Source organism: Alexandromys fortis, unplaced genomic scaffold, assembly GCF_014885135.2.
Source record: "Alexandromys fortis isolate MF-2015 unplaced genomic scaffold, M_Fortis_MF-2015_v1.1 scaffold_34, whole genome shotgun sequence".
Classification (NCBI taxonomy): domain Eukaryota; kingdom Metazoa; phylum Chordata; class Mammalia; order Rodentia; family Cricetidae; genus Alexandromys; species Alexandromys fortis.
In genome coordinates, this window is record NW_026067933.1 from 7,875,693 (window position 1) to 7,898,250 (window position 22,558).

Here is a 22,558-nt window from a genome sequence, read left to right on the forward strand (position 1 = left end):
AATTCTCCTGTTCTCATTGCCCTACCTCTGCTTCCTGCCTGGTCACCCCACTTATACTTCCTGCTTGACTCCTGGCCAATCAGCATTTCATTAGACAAGAAACAAATCTTTACAGGGTAAAACTGTTGTCCCCACAGTACTTCCCCCACAACACTTTTTTTTTTCAAAACAAGAATTCTGAATCGAATCTCACTTGTTTAGCTTTCTTCCTGACCATTATTCATAACAACTTGTAACCAACACTCTAAACAAAGAAAAATATCCATAGTCCATTTGGGGAGGGGCAGGGAATGTGGGTGTAGTTTTCTAGGCTATTTCCTGCTGATTAGGATCACTGATAATCTTATAGGGACCTAAAGAAAATTTAGAATTATGATCAAGTCCTGACTGGAGTATCCTGTAAGGCTTGATCATCTCAGCCAGCAGTCTTGAATCTGTTCTGGATGTAGAACTCAGACATCTGGGCCATCCATTTCTACCAGAGATTTCTCAGGTGGTCTTCCTTGATCAAACCTTATTTTTCTTAACTCAGATTGAACCCACAGCTTCTCATTTCCTGCAGAAATGAAAACAAAACCTCTTCTTCAAAGTAACACATTTTGACATAAATTTTGAAGTCAAGGCATTTTCAAAAATACTTATGTTGGATTAATCCAGCAGCATTTATAATCAAACGTCTTCCTCAGCCATCAAACAATTTAAAGACAACACAATAACATAAGTATCCAGATTCTCTGTGTATTTTTTATCTTTACATGGCTTTATTTTAAACTATTTCATTTATTTTTACTTTTAATTTTTGGCTTTTTTGATAGTAAGTTTCTCTGTGTATTTTGGTTGTTCTGGCACCACTCACTCTGTAGACCAGGTTGTCCTTGAACTCACAGAGATCTGCCTGCCTCTGCCTCCCAAGTGTTGGAATTAAAGGGGTGTACTGCCACACCCAACTACTCCCATTCTTTGTTTTGAGGACTTTATCCTTTTTCTTTTGTCTCACAAGCCTACATATATTTTTAAATACACTGTAGACCATTTAGAGGTTTTCTTCATCTGAATCTGTCTTTACTGTATATTCCTCTTTTTCTGACCACATGAGTCTTTAATTTGCTAAATGATATGGCTAGGATTAAAGCAGTGGCTTTGATGGCTGGATCCAGCCCATTACTTAGCTTTCTGAGAGTTCAGCCTCATGGCAGAATATTGTCTGGAACCATGTTTGTTGCCACAACTCTATGGCATTTTAAGGCCCCTACCACCAGTAAGAAGTTACTTATAAACACCATTTAAGTGTTTGGTGGTGGGGCCTCTTAAAAAAGCTCCAAAGATTTTGCTTCTAAAGCTTAGTCAGGAAGCCTCTCTTAAATGAGGCATACTTGCCTCTAACAAACAGAGCCCACCTGAGAAAATGCTGTCAAGAAGCCATGCTTAACTCTGTTCCTTTTTGTCTAGAATTATTTCCCAAGCTCTCTCCGGCTTTATGTGGATGCAGTTACCCCACGTTGGGTGCCGTTTGTTGATAGCGGTTTCTGTCCTGCCCAGTCCTGCAGCTGTTTAGTTCCAAATAAACACACAGAGGTCTACATTAATTATAAACTGATTGACCTATTAGCTCAGGGTTCTTATAATTCTTATAACCTATTTTAGCCCATAATTCTTGTCTGTGTTAGCCACATGGCTTGGTACCTTTTTCGGTGAGGTGGTCATATCTTGCTTGCTCTGTGTCTGGCTTCCTTTGTGTCTGGGTGACAACTGCAGACTGACTCTCTTCCTAGAATTATCTTTTTCTCATTGTCCCACCTCTACTTCCTACCTGGTTGCCCCACCACTACTTCCCGCCTGACTACTGGCCAATCAGCATTTCATTAGACAAGTACAAGAAACAAATCTTTACAGGGTGATATCATTGTCCCACAACAGAATGTCACAACTGTGGCACATCCATGTGTGCTCACAAAGATTAAGAGATTTACTCTGTTGTCTTCTATAGGAAAAGTTTGGTGAACTCTGACCTAAGCCATTGAACTTGGTTGCTTCTGGCAAAGCTATTAACCTATTTGTTTTCAGTTTTAAAAGGAATAACAAACAATAAGATTCTATTATGTTAAAATTGGTAAGTCCAAAGCAATCAGCTCATAAATTGTTAGACAGAAGTACAGGGGTGTCATTTTCTAATGCTAATGTGCAAAATTCAGATGATTTCCAATCTATGAATTGTGACTCTGGAGAGTGTAATGGTGTCATAGATCCATCCCACTCTTGAGAGCAAACGTAAATGTCTAAGATATGTGTAAAAGAAAATTAAGGACTTAAACGAAGGAAATTTTAAATTATATTTCATGAAATTTTAGAAGATTGAGTAAACTTATTTGTTTTCTAAAGTGAGAGCATTTAAAAAGATATTTTATATAATTTGTAAAACTAAATAGCCTAATCAAAGGACCTAGGGGATTGTATCCTTTGTGAATTTTATAGTATGAAATTTGTAGTAGAAAATCTGACTGAAATATCAATAATTTAGATGAAAGTACCTTTATGACCTCAGCATATAAGCTGAAGCTATGTCTTGATCTTCCACGGCAAATTTAGATAGCAAACAACTAAAATCTTTTAATAAAGTTCTATTTAAGCAAAGGGGTGCTTCTGGGCTGGAAAAGGCATAACTCTGGAGAAAGAAATGGGACACATGACAATACCTAAATCTCATTCCTCTCAGACAGGGGCAGGACAGGTGACTTGATCTTCTGTATCTGAGTACATCATGCTGGTAGATCAGTAAATAAGTGACATAGCCACTAGTTCTTAACATTTAGAGAATGCCATTGTCCTAAGAGTAAACATGCATAGTAAGTCCAGGAAAAGTGACTTAGACTACAGAAAGGAAAACCTGAAGAGGGCCTTATTGCTCTGAGGAATGGAAGAGGGATGTGATGCCACCAAATAATAAGCAGGCTTATGAAACAAATACAGAAAAGTGTTAAACTGGTCAATTAAAGCAAAATATACCTCTATAATGTCAAACATGTCACTGCTGAGAACAACTAAGTGTATTAGAAGCTATATGTGAGGAAACTGTCTAGAATATGACATAATGTAATAGAAATGGAATCTATAAGAAAACATAAGAAACATGAAGAACATTGTCAGCAGTTCGACTGTCTGTCTGATAAACTTCCAAAAAGCTAAGTTTTGAACTCAGGAAAGACCTGAGTTGTATATGAACAGAAGGTTCCAGGTGAAAATAGAAGGTAGATTTGCTACATTTGAAGCACTAATGGCCCGGAATTGTCATATACTGAAGATATCATTCCTTAATATGAAAAGATTCTTATTTCCATGAAAGAATTTTAATACAAGTAAATGTGTAGGTGTGATGGTTAATATTGATTGTCAACTTGACGGGATCTAGAATTACCTAGGATCCAAGTATCTTGGCCTGTCTGTGAGTGGGTTTCTGTATCAGGTTAGCTGAGATGGGAGGTCTCCCCTGACTAGGTGACACAATTCCATGGGCTGAAGTCCGGGACCGAGGATGTGCTGTAGATGTGATGTGACCAGACAGACCTCAGGCACCTGTCACCATGACTTCCCCCATACTTGACTGTGCACAGGATCTGTGAGCCAGAATACATAGACCCTTCCTTAATGCTCTAGTCAGCTGTTCTGTCACAGCAGTGAGAAGAGTCACCACGTGGCGTGTGACTTTTAATTAAGAATTAAAATAGCCGGGTGGTGGTCGTGCATGCCTTTAATCCCAGCACTCGGGAGACAGAAGCAGGTGGATCTCTGTGGGTCTGAGGCCAGGCTGGTCCACTAGAGCTAGTTCCAGGCTCCAAAGCTACAGAGAAACCTTGCCTCGAAAAACATAGATAGATAGATAGATAGATAGATAGATAGATAGATAGATAGATAGATAGATAGATAGATAGACAGACAGACAGACAGACAGACAGACAGACAGACATAGGTGTATGTAGCACAGTAAATTTCACAATAGCTTAAAGAAGTTTAAAATGTATTAAGGACATAAGTTTCATATCAAATACTCTGCAGAAATGACTATCATTATTTGACAGTTTAACAGCTGTGTATGAAAGACAAGTGGTCTGAGAAATCAATTTGAATCTGAAATTAAGTATTTAGTCTTTTCATCATCTAAGAGTGAAGGTAAAATGCTTTGTCAAATATATGGGAACTCAAAGCAGCAGAAACACTATTGACATTTAAATGATATCATCCCATGTGTTTGTTGCAGGACACTTTGTCTGGTCCAGGTCTTCATTTAACGCAAACTAATTCTCTCTGGTGGTGATGTTGACCACTAGAGGGAACCAGTAGAAAAAGAAACTTGATTTTTTTAGACTCTGCATTCATTTTTACATTAAAACAATTTCAACAATGACATGACAACCAGACACAAAATAGAGAATAATTCTTTCCCAAATCTGGGGAAAGAATTGACAGTTTTCACAGCATACAAAATTTCTCAAGAAGAAAAGTAAAAACTGCTTTAAAAATATGGTTACATAAGGAGATCTGACTATACCATGAAAAATAATTCCTGGAACTTAAAAACATACATTTGAATTCAAAATACAGAGAAGAAAAGGGGACAAGTGTTAGTGGTTGTGCTAAGATGGTTGGTGCAAAGACGTCACGTTCAGGACATATCTTCTGCTGATAAACCTTACAGAGAGATAGCCTGTTTGTTGATAGCATAGCTAAAGGTGAATAGAAACATGGACTTCGGGTCAAAATGTGGGATTCTTCAATCTGAACTTCTTCACATATAAATCGGATAATGTGGTGACTCCGAATCACTGGACCCAGAATGTCAGATCCCTCTTGAGACAGATTATTTCATATTCCACTCACATACAGCGGATTGAATGATGCTAGATTCCTTTGAGTGGGCCCAGAAACTAACTTCTAGGAGTAGAGCAATTGAATCTAACTTGAGGAAGTGATAGTTATAGGGAAACCACTAATCTCTCCCAGAGAGTTCTCAAGAAAAAGTTGACAAATTAAATGGTTTGATCTCTTTCTAGATTGTCGTAAGTCCTAGCTCAGAATAAAATTCAATCCTAAACTAAAATAGAGTGATAATAGCTCACATTAAAACATGAGGAGATCCAATGAGATCACTGGATTCCCAGTATACACAGAATAGACACTCTGATTAAATTATGAAGTAGGATGTAAAGTAACTACTCATGTTAGAAGGCAGGAATTACTTAAAGATGTGTGCACACTTATTTAGTAAACAGTATGGTGTAAGTATTCAGTACTTTTACTTATTTACTGCAAGACTGGATCTCTTAATTTCAAAATATTTTACATACAGTGAGTATATTTTGATCATATTATTTTCCCCTCTTCTCTCTCCTCCCAAATCATCTCGACACAGCTTCATGTTTTATTCTCTCTCTGTCTCTCTACTTCTCTAATAAAACAAAACAATACAAAAGGTTAAAACAAACATAGTCAATAAGACAAAATACCAAAATAAAACAAAAATCACACATAAAAAGTGGAGTTGAATTTGTCTTGACCAGCCTGCCCTGGAGTATGGTTGATATATCTATTATTACACCCAATTATGTTTTTAAAAATCATTTGCTGTACTAAAGGCTCTTATTTCCTTCTCTATTCAAACATTATTGATGACTTGGTGTGTGCATATGTCTATGAAGTTGAATGGCTGCTAATGGTAACATAAATACAAATGTTTCTTCCTTCTTCCTCCATAGGCGACTTATGACTCCAATCATGTATGCTGCCCGAGATGGTCACACTCAGGTTGTTGCTCTGCTTGTTGCTCATGGAGCAGAAGTTAATGCCCAGGATGAGAATGGTTATACTGTGAGAAATGCTTTTCCAAGTTGACTCTTTTTTTTCTGAGACATTGATACTTTGCTATTATATCAATAACCTACACAAATGACTAGTTTATTTAGTTGATGTTTACTGTCAATGAGTTAAGGAAAGTTGTAAGAAGCCTGAGCTATAGTCACTGCTAGATGAAAATACTCTTGAGAGCAACATCTTAGAGAAAGGGAGAATTAATTAATACTTAATAAAAGAAGTTATCACACACAAGAAAAACCAGGGCTCTAGAAAACTCTCATGAATTCCTTCACAGAAAACATCTGTAATAGCAGATAAGTTCTTTATTCCATGACTTTACTTAACTGCGTAAAAAGTGTTTGGTTTGTACAATCAGTGAGTACAGCTGGGAATATGTTTATATTTTGTAATGCGGAAATTGCATCATTCTGCTAATTAACCACTCTCTCTCTCTCTCTCTCTCTCTCTCTCTCTCTCTCTCTCTCTCTCTCTCTCTCTCTCTCTCCCTCCCTCCCTCCCTCCCTCCCTCCCTCTCACTGAGCCATAAATATCGGTGAAAATATTTCCTATCTGTCTCACATGTGCTGCTTTTTAAACAGTCCTCTTTCCCACACTTACAGGCCTTAACGTGGGCAGCACGTCAGGGTCATAAAAATGTAATTCTGAAGTTGCTTGAACTTGGAGCTAATAAAATGATACAGACTAAAGATGGCAGGACACCAAGTGAGATTGCAAAAAGAAATAAACATCTTGAGGTATTCACCTGTGTACTTTATGTGTTGTTATATTGTGTAGAATTTTTGTATTATTTATCACAGTTCCTAAGTATAATAATAACATACAATTATTAAATACTTGAATAGGCTTTCTTCTTGAAGCTGGTAATGAAAGCTTTATTTTGCTATAATAGTCATCCTTTAAATGAAAACATTGATATTACATTTAATATCATTTAAGTGATATGAGTAGACAGAGAACTCTTATACTGCCCCTATAAGTAACACTGTAACAGGCATAGACTACTTTGGGGTTTGTATATGTGTCGTCAATCAGATTACTTCACTCCAGCCTAACCGTGTGTTTCAAGGACTGCCTTAGCATTTAATTTATAAATAATTTGTCTAAAATGCTTCATATCATCTTGAAAATATTAATCACTATCCTTGATCTTTAGATTTTGGAATTGGTGTGCTTTTATTATTATTTTAGGTTAAGGAAGCATTTACTTGATTTTACAAAAGGTTTCCTCACAATACAGAGTTATTAAAACTCTGAACTACTCACTTTTTTAGCATTTTCTTTCTATATAGAAAAAAATAATATGTTCACATTTCTTTTTAGTGTGAAGGATAATAATAATAATACTATATTTGAATGGCTTGGGATTTTTTTCAGATCTACAACTTTCTTTCTTTGACTCTAAATCCATTGGAAGGGAAACTTCAGCAGCTAACCAAAGAAGAGACTATTTGTAAACTGTTGGCCACAGATTCTGATAAAGAAAAGGATCACATATTTAGGTAACATGTTTGAGTTCAGCAGAATATATATAAAATGTATATTTTATTACTCATAGTAAATTTGGTAAGTTATCTAAGATATATTAAACTTTTATAAGCATTTTAAAATGCCACTTAGAAATGTCTGAGTTTTAGATGCTTTGTTCTCCAGAATTTTAGAAGAATTTTATTTAGTTATTTACTTATTTAACTAACTGAACTTAATACATATTTTTAGTAAAATATCAAATTTTACTTTCAAGAGACTAAAGATTATATTCACGCTTGTTTATGCTAGATCTTATTTTCTGGTTATTTCTATCATCTCTGGTTTTATAAGCTAATCCGTTTGTTCAGCACATGGCTACAAACCATTCTCTAGTTACTACATTTATAGTCACCTTCTAATTTATTGCATTGGAAAGACATAACAAATACATACTGGTGACTATTTTAAATCTTAGGAAAGCTGAGATGAATATTATCCCCCATGTTTTCCCTTTCTTTAGTTAAGAAACTTTGGGGTTGGGGATGTGGTTCACTGCTAAGATTATTTGAAGCCATGAGTTTAACTTTTCAGCTTTAAAAGGGAAGGGAAGAAAGGGATAAAAAGTAGGGGAAGTGGGAGTCAAGGGGACAACGAAAGAACCTGGTTTATTCCTTTAATGCAGCATTTAAATGTGCTGTGTAAACTTACAAATATATCCTGCCTGGGTTCATTCTTGCCCATTCCATGCTTACTGTTAATAGACATGCACATATGTGTATGTATAGTTTATTCTGAAACTGACCTTGCTATGATCTGTTATAGTCCATATACAGCGTTTGGAGATCTGGAAATATTTTTACATGGACTTGGACTTGAGCATATGACAGACTTATTAAAGGTAGGATTTCATGGAAAGCTGAGTACATTTTATGTTTGTGGTTATATTAGAATAAAATTAAATTTTAGTTCATAAGAATGCCATTTATTTCTTCTTCATTTGTAGAGTACCCTAGTTTTAAATTTATGATAAGCACATCCAAAAATTATTAACTTAGGAATTTATATAAATTAGAATCTTTCTGGATTTCACAACATCTGTCTGATACATCTGTACACATTTAAGCCCTATGTTTACAGCTATTGCTTGTCTTGTGTGGAATGCTGGAAGCATGATTTTGAACCAGACAATCCTGTATTAGATATTTTCTCTGGTTATTAACTAGAATATACTACTTAAATATCATTTTTTCCTTAAGGACAACTATAGGCTTTCATGAAGATTAAGTTAAGTCACACACCAGGAACTATGTAGCAGGATTTGAGTAGATGACAATTGTTACCAGGTAGATAAGGATGCTGAAGCAAAGGACCGTTAAGGATTATAAACATTAGTTCCAGTACTTCTGAGTTTGATTCATTGTACAATGCTGAAACTTCTATCCGAGGACATCTTGGGTCAGAAATCATATTATTGATAGTTTGGTCTGATGCCATGTGAAATTTAGCTACTTATAAAATACAGTTTCTGTCACATTTCCAGAATGTTTTCTTTTTTCTAAGCAGATATGAGTGCTAGCCATTTTCTTTGATTCTGGGAAACTAGATACTGAGTGCTTCTGTGCGTATATACTATCTAGCCAGTGATGTAGCTCGTGAGCTACGTACCCTCTGAAAAACTTGAGAAAGCAGTTAAGGGGCAGCTTCTGTTTCCTTTCCTGCTTTGCTTTGAATTGTTTACACTGAATGGTGGGATTTTTACCTTCTGTGCAGGAAAGGGATATAACTTTAAGACACCTTCTGACCATGAAGAAAGACGAGCTTACAAAGGTAAGAATCACTTACAATGCCAGATATATTCGTTGGCTTTTTAAACTTGCACATTCTTTTATTTTCTATTTTAAAAATTTTAGGGCTGTGTAGACTGATCTTTTGCAGATTCTTGGTTAGAAACAACAGTGGATTGCCATGTGCAAATTGTACTGTAATATTAAGTTGTTTAAAGAACATTACAGACTTTTAGCATCAGGCTTTGTAGGATTGCTGTATCTCAACGAGAACTACTACTCACTTTCAGATGGACAGTGGATCTGTAAAGCGGGCTGCCTAGAAGGAAGAGGTGATTTTTAATGTGGGCATACACACATTTATCTTCCAAATCAGCAACAATTATGTTACCATCCATTATTAATAAATTCAAAATAGGTGTGTGACGTTTTGGAGGTACTTTGATAAGGAGGCTATTTTAAAGTAACGATCTTACTGTAATACCACATTGGTTACTTGAAATCGCTATCACTAAAAGCCAAAATAACATGCTATGTAATTAAATCTAGGAAAGAAGTTTACTTTAATATTGAAGGTAAAATACAGGTTAAAAAGTTAAATCTCTCTTATTACTATTAACATCCTAAATATTTTGAAGGAAAAACTGTTTGATATGTATTTTGGAATGATAATATTTTAAGTTCGAATAATGTGACTTTTGAATCCATCAAAGTTACCATTATACACTGCAAACAATGACTATAGTCAACTATATACCCAAACTATTTATGATACAACTTTGTTGAAGTATAAGCAAATAATATGTTTAAGAGTATTACTTCCAGTATTTGTCTATTTTGAAAGATATGAATTAATCTAGAAAATGGCATTAGTGGTCTTGGATATAAAATTATTCAAATGTAACTATCTTATTAAACCTTTCAATTATTTCTCCTTAGAATGGAATTACCAGTAAAGATCAGCAAAAAATTCTGGCTGCTCTCAAGGAACTAGAAGTAGAAGAGATAAATTTTGGAAAATTACCTGAAGTGGCAAAGCTAGAAATTAGGTAAAATTATCAGTTTATGCTAATATCATTTACAATAAAGTATTCTTTTTAGTTTAATGCCTAAGTATTTAATTTGTCGCTTCCATTTTCCCAGGAAAATAGGTTTTTAGATACACAGTAGTGTATTACTTAGAACCAAATGCACTTTATAAAGTTAATTTCCCATAGAACTATTTTACAAAGAAGCGAAACAGTCTTATAATTTTTATGTCTTTTATTGCAGCTTGCTAAATCACACCATATAAAAGATACCATATTTTTGTTAGCATAATTCTCATTCTCTTTAAATGATGTTAGGTGCCAAACTGAAAATTATGGAGCTGGAATCATTGTTCAGTTGTTAAAGTGATTGCCATGAAAACATGAGAACCTGAATTCAGTCCCTAAATCTTTCTAAAACAAGGCAGGACGCTCAGTACTGGGGAGGCAGAGCCAGGCAGATCCTTGGAGCTCTCTGGCACAGCCTCCTCAGTGAGTCCCAGGCCAGCAAGACACTGTCTTAAAGAAAAAAAGTAAGATGAACAGAATGTAAAGGAACAGTACCTGAGGCTGTCCTCTGACTGCCATATTAAGCACATGTATACACACTCATGCACGCACATGAGCTCACACACGGATACTCTTTCAAGAAAAAAGAAAAATGGTAATATTTTCACAACGGCCATAAAGAAACCATTTCTCTTGAGTTTATCTCCATTTCAAGCTTTACTGTGTAAGGATGACATCTAAATTTGTGAGGCTATTACTCTAATTTCTCTATGGTGTCTTGTCTTTGGGGTGACCGCATTACAAGATCATTAGGGAATTAGTAGTCTTGTCTGCTTTCCGGACAAGGTTGTGGAGACTAGTGCTATTTTTCTCCAAAGGTTTATGTAGATTTCTCTCTTGAAACTGCTTGGCCTGGGGTTTCCTTAGGGTATGCTTTTCATCACAATTGTATCTTCTTTAGTAGTTACAAACTATTGAAGCTGTAGCTGTTTTATTTTAGCTTTATTTTAGTTGTTTGTTGTATTTAAGTTCATTACTCACTAGGTGGTTGAATCACAGGCATACAGGGTTGCTGATATTCCTTGCTATCCTTTTGATTACAACATTATAACATCTCATTTCATTACCAATATTGATGTTATCCTTGCTTATTTTCATCTCTTTTAGTCTTGCTAGAGTTTTATTAATTTTTAGGTACATGCTCCTTTTTAACTTAATGTTTATTTTTGTGTCTGTGTGGGGATGGGATTTGTGCATGAGACCGTATGCATGTGGGAACACAGGACAATATATGGGATTTAGTTTTCTCCTATCCCCATGTGAGTCTTAGAGCCTGAGCTCAGGTCATCAGGCGTGGCTGGTGCTTTACCCACTGAGCCATCTCACCAGCCCATAGAGCCTTTCTTTTGTTTTATTACTGCTTTTAATATCATTGGTTTGTGCTGTTACCCTTATTGTTTTCTTACTTCTGCCTGCTTTGAATTTTGGATGTTGAATATATATGCTTTGAATTTTTATCTGTTCATAAGATAGAATATTTCTATTTTTCCTTCCCTCCCTTTCTTCCTACTTTTGTGACAGGATCTTCTATAAACCTAGACAGGCCTAAAACACTCAATCTTCCTGCCTTAACTTCCCAAGTATAGGATCACAGGTGCACACCACCTTGTTTGGCATTCCTTCTCGTTATATAAGCATGTGGGTGGCCATTTGTATTTTCCTCTCAATATGGATGTAATTGAAAGACACAAAAATCTTAATACATTAAATGGTCATTTTCATAGACCTCTATGTGTTGTCATTTTCCAGCAAGGCTTCGTCTTTATTCACATATTGTTTAAATGCATGTCCTTTAATTTGCATATGCTTAGAAACCTTCCTGTTATCTTCTGGTTTGATTTAGCTCAGTTACTTTGTGACAGCTACAAAGAACAGGTAGAATTTAAACATAGACTAGAAAAGCTGAAAGGCTTCTGCCTTTTAAATTATGATTGATTACCTTGTGCATTTTGCAAATATTTTTATTTGTCAGTATTACCTGTATTTAAAATAAAACACATAGATTTTTGAAATCCTAAATAACACGCAATTTTTGTTTTTCTTCCAACAGCATGGTAATGTTGAACACGTGTTTAGCAACACCAGCAGATAGCTAACCTTTGTGTTCTATAAAAAAAATACTTACAAATGCCTTGTTGTCATTAGTTATGTAACTATTAGTCAAATAGATTTCTGTATTGTTTTAGAATTAGAGAATTCTTCCAAGAACCTATTTTTATGATCCTGCTGTCTTAAAGCCTATTAAAGAGGTCACAGTATAAATACTCTTTTCTCATTGTTTTGTCTCTTTTTTCCTCCATGTAACAGGAAGGCCTTAAGTATTTGATGTTACCATTTCTAGATAATATTATAGCTCCTAAATATTTAAATGCATTGTAGAGGATCTCAGTAGTGAGCTTTTTAAAATCAGTAACCCTTCTCAAATGTATTTATTGTTCCATCCTTGTTTCTAATAGACATAATTCCAGGTCCTAGGTGACTAACTTGTAGATTGCAACCACTAATGTCACTTATTTTAATGATGGCAGAGTTGCCTATATGAATGTATTTGTAGCCTTTAATAGACCTAAAGAGGGTAGAATCATGAATAGCTCACTTATTAAAACTGATGAATTTTTTAAAAAATAAAAATGTCAGGCACATATTCCAGGAATTTGACCTTGTTATTAAATCATAGACTGTGTTTACATGATTTTAAAGACAAGGTTTTGCTTTCCATTTGTTTAAAGCCATCCTTTAAAGAAGAAATTAGTCATTAAGTCATAAGAAAACTAACAGCAGGAAAAGTTGAATTGATTGATTGTAATCACCTGATAATTTTATTTCAACAATTAAACCACTGATTTATTTTAACATACTTTTTGTGTGTGTGTGTCAAATATCTAAAGTAATCTGTTACAAGAATGCACGTATACTGTTCATTTACTTTTTTATGCCTTGGCATGTTTGCAGAGTTTAAATTTTAAATTTAAGTATTAGTTTTGAACAAACTAACCAGCATTCACAGTCTCTCCTCAGACATTTTCTTTGAGCTCTGAGCTACCTAAAATCCACTTGAATGTGTCAAAAGTATCTCAATATAAGTCCATCAAGAAGCTACTCCATCTCAAAAATCTATAAGGTCCAATATTTTTTGTAGAATATGTAGTTCACGCCTTTTATTTCTAAACATTCCAAAATTGAAATTTCTATGTAATTAACAGCAGAGAAATGGTTGGCTTAGATTGTAGAAACATGATTTTTTCCATTATTAACATTATTTTGAAACTTAATGTCATGGAAAAATATTCATGGTATGTTAAAGGCACAATGTAAACTTGCATATTAAATATTATATTAGTTTTAGAAATCCATAAAAGAAATACTGGAAAAACTATAAGGAAATATCTTGGCAGAAAATAATACTACTTATTATCTTTGGATGGTATGATTTTTTTTCAGTTATTTTACAGTGAGTATATAGTACTTTTATTTATAATGTTTTAACCATAGATATTAAATTTTATCTTAATACTAGACTTCAGATTTGTTGTTGTTGTTGTTGTTCTGAGACAGGGTTTCTCTGTGTAGCTTTGGTGAACTAGCTCTTATAGACCAGGCTGGCCTAAACTCAAAGAGATCCGCCTTCCTCTGCCTCTCGTGTTTTGGGATTAAATGCATGAGCCACCACCGCCCAGCTTTAGACTTCAAATTTTTGATATGGCCTAATCTGCTTATAAATGTTAAACATCAGTCACAGTGAAGTTCAGTTCTTGATTTATCCTTGTCACTGCCCCTCTTCCTTGTTACTCTGAGATCAGGCTAGAACTGCTCCAATCTGGGGCATGCTCCTCCATGACAAGAGATGAGATATGACATAGCCAACTAGCAGAACTAGTCAATGGCTCTGTAAACTCAGAGGAATAAAAAGTTTGCTGTAAAATCATGTTTTCTGGGAAGGTCAGAAGCTAATACTTAGGAAGTCTCGCAAACTGCATAAACATGAGCTTAATAAAGATTATAGCAATAGACATGCTAATGTGAATGGGGAAAGGTTAATGAGGAGTCAAACTACACAAAGAACTACAGACAACTAGAAATGCTCAGAGTAGGAGATAGAGTCTTCCCTGGGGAAGAGCATACCAAGGTTATCCAGTACAGAACATATAGATACACACAACGTTATGCAGACTGAGCAGGTTGTTTATATGTACTTAGAAGTATATGTATACACACAAACACACACACACACACACACATATATATATATATATATATATATATAAAACAACAGTTAATGAAAAAAGAGGGCATAAATTTGAAAGGAGCAAGGAGAGGGTTTAGAGGAGAAAAGGGAAGAGGAAGTGATGTAATTATAATCTCAAAAAAAAGTTGCAGTCTTATTTTATGTGCCAAAGTAGGTCACACTGTCAATCCTTGTGTTACTGGGACAAAGTATAATCCTCTGAAAAGGAAAATATAGTTTTCTCTAGTTCACCCCCCCACACACACACACACATTTGATCAAATAATTCACCTTACGTTTGTCATATCTGCTTATTTAGAATCCCTTAAATGCAGACAAATTGTTAGGGCTACATGCAATATTCTATAGACTGTGTATTATGCAGCAGTGGTAGAAGATACCGTACACATGCTATATGACACGATTGGTACTCTCTAGAGCTGTGATTTATGTAGCTTGCCCATTACTGTTCAGTGGTCCAAATAGTTATATGTCAGAAGAAAGACTACTATTTTCTTCTCATCTTAGTGTGATAAGGCACTGTGGTGCTTTAAGTAGAAGCATAGGATCATTTATTTGAATGCTGAATCACCAGGGAGTAGAACTGATTGAAAGGATTAGAAGTGTGTTACTTGGGGGCCAAGTCTCTCCCTCTCCTTCTCCATTTACCTCTATCTCTCTCTCGCTCTCTCTCTCTCTTTCTGCCTGTGGATCAGGATGTGAACTCTGCTATCTCTCCAGTACCACATATGCCTGTGTGCCACCATGTTCCCTGCCATGATAATGGACTGACTTCTGAAACTGTAAGCAAGTGCCCAGTTATGCTGTCTTTTATAAAAAGTTACCTTGGTCATAGTGTCTCTTCACAGCAATAGAACACTGACTAAGACAGACACCATAACCAAAGCAACTTCTAAAAGAAAGTGTTAAGTTTGGGCTTATGACTTCAAAAGGTTAGAGTCCCTCAAAGCAGAATGAAGGCATGAAGGTAGCAACAGCTGAGAGCTTACATCCTGATCCTTGATCAAGAGGAAGAGACAGAAAGAGATAAGAGGAATGGCACTAGTCTTTTGAAACCTCAAAGCCTGTTTCCAGTGGTACTCCTCCAACAAAGCCACATCTCCTAACCCTTCCCAAATAGTTCTATCAACTGGGGACCAAGTATTCAAGTATGTGAGCATTTGGGAGCCATTCTTATGTAAACCACCACATTAAATAAAGCTGTACTTTTGCAAGTGTGTTTTTAACTGAGTTCCTTACTGTCTTCAGAATAAGTGCTTGTGAGTTTCTATTTCACATGTATTTATGGATAAACTGTCTATAATTTTATACCTGCTATCATTTGATGTTTTCATTGCTAATTCTCAATAGATTTCTAACGTCCTTGAACTCGTTACATTAAATACATATGGTATTAATGAATCACCTATTGAGTACTTAGTGTTTTTATTGTAGCAAACAAAATTCAAATATCAGAAGAGCATTAACTCTAAATGTATACAGTATGCATGTACATATATATACAGTATATGTGTGTATAATGTGTACAAACAGTACATAAACACAAAGCAACATGAATAATACTTGATGCTCTGAATTCTCTTCTGTTCTTTCTAAAGTAAAAATCAGGACATGTAATAAAGAAAAATAATATGAATTTTAAGAATGCTTTTATAAATACTGTTTTTGTTTCTAAATAAAGTAGTAAGACCTTTATTTATTTTCACTTTGGTTTTGAAAGGAATCAAACAGGTGGGGTGGAGCAAGCCTATATAACCCCTATGCTTGTGAGGTAGACACAGGAGAATCAGAAACTCCATGCATCCACAGCTACATAGTGGATTACAGGACAGCCTAGGCTATATGAGACCAAACACAAAAGAGAGAGGAAGCAGCCATGTAGTCAGTGCCTAGATAGATAGTCTATACTCTGTTTTGTTTTCCAGTCTAATAGCTAACAGGCTTCCTTTAAATGAAAATGCTGTATGCATCCTAGTAAGGTACTGTAGGGAATAGTTTCTTTGGAAGTCGACACTGTTTCTTTAAAGACTTTTATCCTAGTGTGTAAAACTGTATAGTATTTGGCCAGAGACACATGTAAGAATGTTGTTTGGAGGTAAAAGTAGTATTGGTTCCATAGTTGAGGATTGTTTTATGTTTTCTATTTTAGTAGATATTATTGGCATACTGTACAGTTTTTTCCCCAGTTTTCTAAATTGTAGTAGCATTTTATGGTAACGTGTTCCCATTTTATCCATTTAAATTTGTCTTTTCTATTTTTCTGAATCACTTATTTAATTTGGTGGATATTTGTTCTGTTGGATAGTGTGGGTTTCCACTGTCGAATTGTCTAGTCCTCAGACAGTCTCCTGTCTGAATTGATGAATGGATATTTAAGGTATTCAGCCATCTTTCCTGGAAAGTTTCCCCTTCTCTGCCATCCATGAGAATGGTCAACTCTGATTGATTCCCCTCTGCTTCCCCGGCAACCTTTCTTTTTCCCTATGCTGTGATTACTGCTCTCAGTTCTCCTCTTCTCGTATATCCTTTTTTTCTGTGATCTTCAGAATTATAGTTGGTTTGTGTTCACGTGCTAGAAGGAATAACTAGTCTACTTAGACACTAGTGAATATAAGATAATTTTTTCTTATTGATGTTCCCTACTATCTCTGAATTGTATCAGTTCCCTTAGAGTCTATAGATCTCAGAATAGACATTTTTCTAAGACTTACACTTTCTACTGCTTACTAATTGTTACCACCTGCACATCTCATGTCATTGAGGTTACACCATAATTCAACTCACTTGAATGCCAACCCTTTGCTAGACAGAATACCAAGTACTTTATATTGTTTTCTTCTGGCCTCCTGAAAGTCTTGTCTCCATTCTAAAGAGTTGGAAATATCTGACTTAACATGAGGCTTGCCAAAAATCTGAACGCTCCCTACACGTGGATGCTCAGTCCAACCCAAGAGGCTATAATGTTTTCTCTTCATCTTCTACTCTACTCCCCATCCAACCAAAAATTCAGTTCCTTACTTAGTGATACATCCATCTAGTGAAACAAAAAAATGAAAATCATCCTAAGTTGTTTTTGTTTTACATACACTCTATTTCTTTTTTTTTTCAGTTTATTTCCTATAAATTTCTAAAAAGAGTTCTACCTCTCCTTCCAACAAGACTGCTGGTTCTTTACCTTAAGTTGTCTCTCTCTAGTATGGAATTTCTCCAGTTCTTCCATTTTTATGTTACTTTAATCCACAACAGTCACCAAGTAAAATTTATACCAAGTTTTGCCTTTCTCCCTTCCTGTTTGTACTCTTTTAGTAATCCTACATTATGAGAAATACAAAATTCTTTGAAATGTAGTTCCATTCACCCTATTGCTACTACTTTCTGATGACTTTACTTTAGTCACGCCCTAACAGGTCCTCTACTTTTGTACTTTTATAGCTATCAAGTCTTTCTGTCCAGAACTTCTTCACTTCTTACCTAAATGGAAAACTTATTATTTGGCTCCAAGTTCAATCCAAGTATCATTTCTATCAACTGTTTCTAATTCTTTTTCCCACCATAGTGTGTGGTATTAAATTCTCTGTGAGTTTTAGCTGTGAACAGGTGTTAGACACCTCAGACACTGATCGGGAGAAATAAAACAAATAACCCATGTAAAAATAATCAATTCAGTATCCTCTGTGATAGCTATACAAATATTGGTTTTTTAATCCTCCTTCTTTATGTATCCCCTCAGATAATAATTTCATGTCTGTATCTCCTCTTGGAATTTGAGATTCTTGGAGCAGGGGCTTTGACTTGGTGGCAGAGCTTATCTGGCAAGTGCAAAGTCCAGGTCCTATTCCCATACCACAAAAACTATGTAATAAACAAGGAGTGGTAAAGGAATTCATCATTCTTGGGATCGAGACTTGGTATTCTTTTATACATAATGCCCATTTCAGTTCCCAGTACATATTGGATAGTCGATAATTTTTTAAACCTCATTAATGTTAAAATTAGATTGGTAGAATGAAGCAAAACACTTCTAACTGGTTCCTATTTCTCTCCTTTCTTCAGTGGTGATGAGTTCCTCAACTTCCTTCTGAAGTTAAACAAGCAATGTGGTCATTTAATCACAGCTGTGCAGAATATCATCACTGAGTTGCCTGTAAATTCTCACAAGGTAATTTAGCAAGAGTTGCTCCATGCGAAGTGTGGGTGTTGAAGAATGGGCTAGATGGATTCATGATAACTCATTAGGCAGTTCTGATCTGATAAAGTTCTGTTGGTTGGTCAGTATGAATCCCATCACAATAATTTTGTTGAATATTCTTTTCTATGTCTAATCCATTATAAAAACATGTACTTTCATCCTCAAGCAAAGGGGGAATAAGGGAAACCGTAATCTAAACTCAATCTCTATATTGAAATTGTCATTTGTTGTTAATGAGGATCAGTTGATCAAATTAAAAAGTGTTAGTATAAAAATGAATGTTATTTAAAAATTATATTGACATATAGTTTTTCTTAAGGAAATTTTAAATAGATACTGACTTATAAAAGCAAAGTTTTTTTCTGATTTTGTTTTGCCTGTTTGTCTGGAATGAAAATTTTTAAGCAGACTTATTTTCCTGTGTTAACGTATAATACTAGTCTAAGAATGTCACTTTTTAAATTTTTAAAAACTTATTCATCACAAATCTTGCTAGTATTAATTTCTACATATAAATATATATTTAGGGAATTCATATAGCAAGCTGATTTAACTGTTTGTATAAAGTTACTGACTTTTGTTACCAAGATTTATTATGAACAAAATGGTCAATTATATAATTTAATCTTTTAGAATGTCATAATCTTTGTGCATATAAATTGTGAAAATTTATTTCCATTTTTAATGTAACTTCTGGAAATCTCAACAGATAGTACTAGAGTGGGCTTCTCCCAGAAACTTTACTTCAGTTTGTGAAGAACTGGTTAGTAATGTTGAAGATTTGAATGAAGAGGTCTGCAAGCTGAAGGACTTGATTCAGAAGGTATGTATTTAACATGAGTATGGCGGAAACCTGTCAGAGCACGATGTCAGACAAGGGTAACGGTAGGACACATGGAGAAATAGTAAAGAACAGTTTCCAAAGGGAGAAATGCACATAAGAAACAGGTACTGTTGGGTGTGAAAGAAACACATTAAAAAAAAAAAGACTGTGTGCTTCTTGTGCTTCTGATTAGCAAACAAACATACCACTTTAACACAGCCTTATGCGAAACTGCTTGTACACCCTATAAAATAGTGGTACCTTTTGTTAACAGTTTATTCCAAAATTCTGTGTACCATACAAGGTGTCCTATACAAGGCAGATAAGTTAATAATTGTGGTATGTTTATTTACTAATCTGTACACTCAGGAGCTTGGGTATAGTTTAGAGATAGAGTGTTTGCTTAGGCCCTCGGTTCACAAGAATTGGAAAGCAATGGAAAATAATTGTAATCATTTATTCACTTGTGAAAGACAGATATTACACTATTACTTACCTTTAACTGTACATATGCAAAAAGTCCACATGAAATACTTACTAGTTCTATTAGTGAGATAAAATTGGCATTGAAGTATTACTTCTATTGATCAGACTCATCTTTTACAATTTAACTTTTTAGAATGTAGGCATTTTTTATCTGTCTTTACTTTTATAGGAGCAGTATATGTCTAGATTTAAAGGCAGGTTGTTTTCCCCTTTAAAAAAATTATCAGTACAAGGTGCAAGCTACTAAAATAGCAGCCTTTATTGACTCTGGAAAATAAAGGGAAACACTCCAAGTTTCCTAAAAGACTCACTCTGAGTCCCTGTCAATTTAATAAATAAGTTTAATAGCTACAAAACTTTTGAAATACATCTGACTTTTATAGCTTCAGCATAAGATTCATTTAATATTTTCACCAATATCTTACAAAAGAATTTGAAGGCAAACTTCATGTTCAAGGTAATTTATCATCTCCCTTATTAAAATATATTTAATCAGAAGTCTTTTAAATCCAGAACAAAGTTGTGAAGCAAATGTAACACCCTTCATTTTCACTTCCTCCATCTCATCTCAAATGGAAGGAAAGTGGAATTACTTTTATTCAACATGAAGTTCTTCATGAAAATCCATGGAAAAATAGAAAAATTTGTATATGGAGAGTTCCTTGAAAGCATCACTTTAAATGTAGAAAATTCCTGAAAACATACTTTTGTGGCAGGAGTGGATACTAATTTGGGTTTTAAGCTTTTGGCAGCACAAAATTCACTAGTAGGAACTTTTCAAAAAAGTATACGAGTTATCACAGATAAGTGTATTGCAGTAACAAAGAGAGGGTAGGAGAGGTCAAGGCTAGCCTTTAACACCACATCATTCTCTTTCAAACCAACACACTGACAAGTCTTGTTAGGAAGGGTCATCGGTTAATAAAGGAATGGCTGTCTCAGGATTCAGTAAATGGAGCATCAGTGTCAAAAAAGAATCTGTTGCTGAATGAAGCCATTTGGAAGTTAAACCAAGATTACGGTCTTAATGAGATTGGCATCAAAGTTCATTTTTCTAGTATGAATTTGAAATTAATTTTGTAGACTTTTAAATTAAATATTTACACTGTAGAATTTCAAAGTCTTTATTCCTGCTATTGTTGAAAGTATTTCTATCGTCACCCTAGTGCAGGATGTTTCTAGTAAATATCACTCCATGAATGTGTCCAGTTCTTTTTATCTTTTAAATATCTTTTGCTTTCTGCTTATTCTCCTTCTCTTGACCCACCCCAGCAGCTATCTCTCACCTTTTCCCCACCTCCACACCCGCCACCAACACACACACTGGTGGGAGGCTGCTTCACAGAAAATGTCTCTGTGGGGGTTTAGACACAATCTAGGAAATCAACTCTCATTGCTGAGAACTGATTCATGAAGCACTTAGACCCTTAGATGCAATTGCTCCTGCAGTAACAATGCACTGCCTTCTGATTTTTACTGAGCTGGTATTGTAGATTTGCCATAAGAATAGATCTGCCTTTTATGGGCTGCCTTTAATACAGAAGGAAATAAATTCCAGTTGTTATTCATTATAGGTAAAATAGAAACTTCAAGTTGACATGAAAGGAACTTTGTCCCGTGACACAAAAAGCACCATTTTAAAGTGTGATAATCTATGAAAGTATTTATTATGACTGTAAAAGTGATAATCACCCAGGAAATACACTGGTAAAGGCATATATGTTCACTTTAAATCTGTCTGTCATGGAGTTTTGAATTCTTTCTATCTAATTCCGGTGAATTAATATGAACTTTTTAAATTTTCAGTATCTTGTCTACTAACTCTTGTTTTTCATGCTAAAAATCAGATGCAGAATGAACGGGAAAATGATCCAACTCATATCCCATTAGTAGAGGAAGTGTCTACGTGGAAGAGTCGAATTTTGAAGAGGTCGGCAGTTACAGTCTGTGGATTTGGGCTGCTGATTTTCATCTGCAAGCTAACTTGCCAGAGAAAATAATTCTAATATTTATCCAAGTTATATATGTACATCTTATTCAGAATGTCACAGCATTACTTTTGATCTTTTATTGTACAGCATAGCTTTATTTCCTTGCCCACACTCCATAGGAAAAATTATGATAACATAAACAGAGTTTTTCTTTAGAAAGTGACTTCAGTTTGAATTATACAGTTTATTACATTCTTATGTTAATTTCAATCAAGAAAATTATGGATAATTCTTTCATTTAAGCCTGACTAAATCACATGCAGAATAAACATTTGATATTCTTTACATTTGAAGAAAGTGTGCTCACTTGTCATAAAGAAGCTTAAGAGTATCTGTGAAGAGTTCATAAGTTGATATTCCTTCTAGGCCTTATTCCCATCTGTTTTTATATAATAAGGATCATCTTACTGCTTTTTTATTTATATGCCTTTGCTAAAGAAATTATGAATTATTATGAAAGTATCAGAGAAGACAAAAGGTAATAGTAAAATGTGAAAATCTTTATAAATACTTTTTAAAAAGTATTTTACAGTCAGAATAAAAAATCTAGAAAAAGTAAGGCACAAAATACACTAGCATTTTTATGTAAAGTATTTTTGCTGAATATCCT

The 22,558-nt window shown here is 34.8% G+C and overlaps 1 protein-coding gene across 2 annotated transcripts in view; it reads left to right on the plus strand.

Annotated features, from left to right (window-relative positions):
* The window catches only part of Asz1 (ankyrin repeat, SAM and basic leucine zipper domain containing 1), a 47,840-nt gene extending 25,633 nt beyond the window's left edge, over positions 1-22,207 (plus strand). For both annotated transcript variants that reach the window (XM_050145920.1, XM_050145919.1), the window contains exons 5-13: positions 5,748-5,859; positions 6,465-6,599; positions 7,240-7,364; positions 8,155-8,230; positions 9,103-9,159; positions 10,056-10,165; positions 18,513-18,618; positions 19,358-19,471; positions 21,805-22,207. In XM_050145920.1, the coding sequence (XP_050001877.1) occupies positions 5,748-5,859; positions 6,465-6,599; positions 7,240-7,364; positions 8,155-8,230; positions 9,103-9,159; positions 10,056-10,165; positions 18,513-18,618; positions 19,358-19,471; positions 21,805-21,957 (988 nt within the window). In that variant the 3' untranslated portion in view covers positions 21,958-22,207. The remainder of the gene's footprint in view (positions 1-5,747; positions 5,860-6,464; positions 6,600-7,239; positions 7,365-8,154; positions 8,231-9,102; positions 9,160-10,055; positions 10,166-18,512; positions 18,619-19,357; positions 19,472-21,804) is intronic.
* The last annotated feature ends 351 nt before the right edge of the window (positions 22,208-22,558 follow it).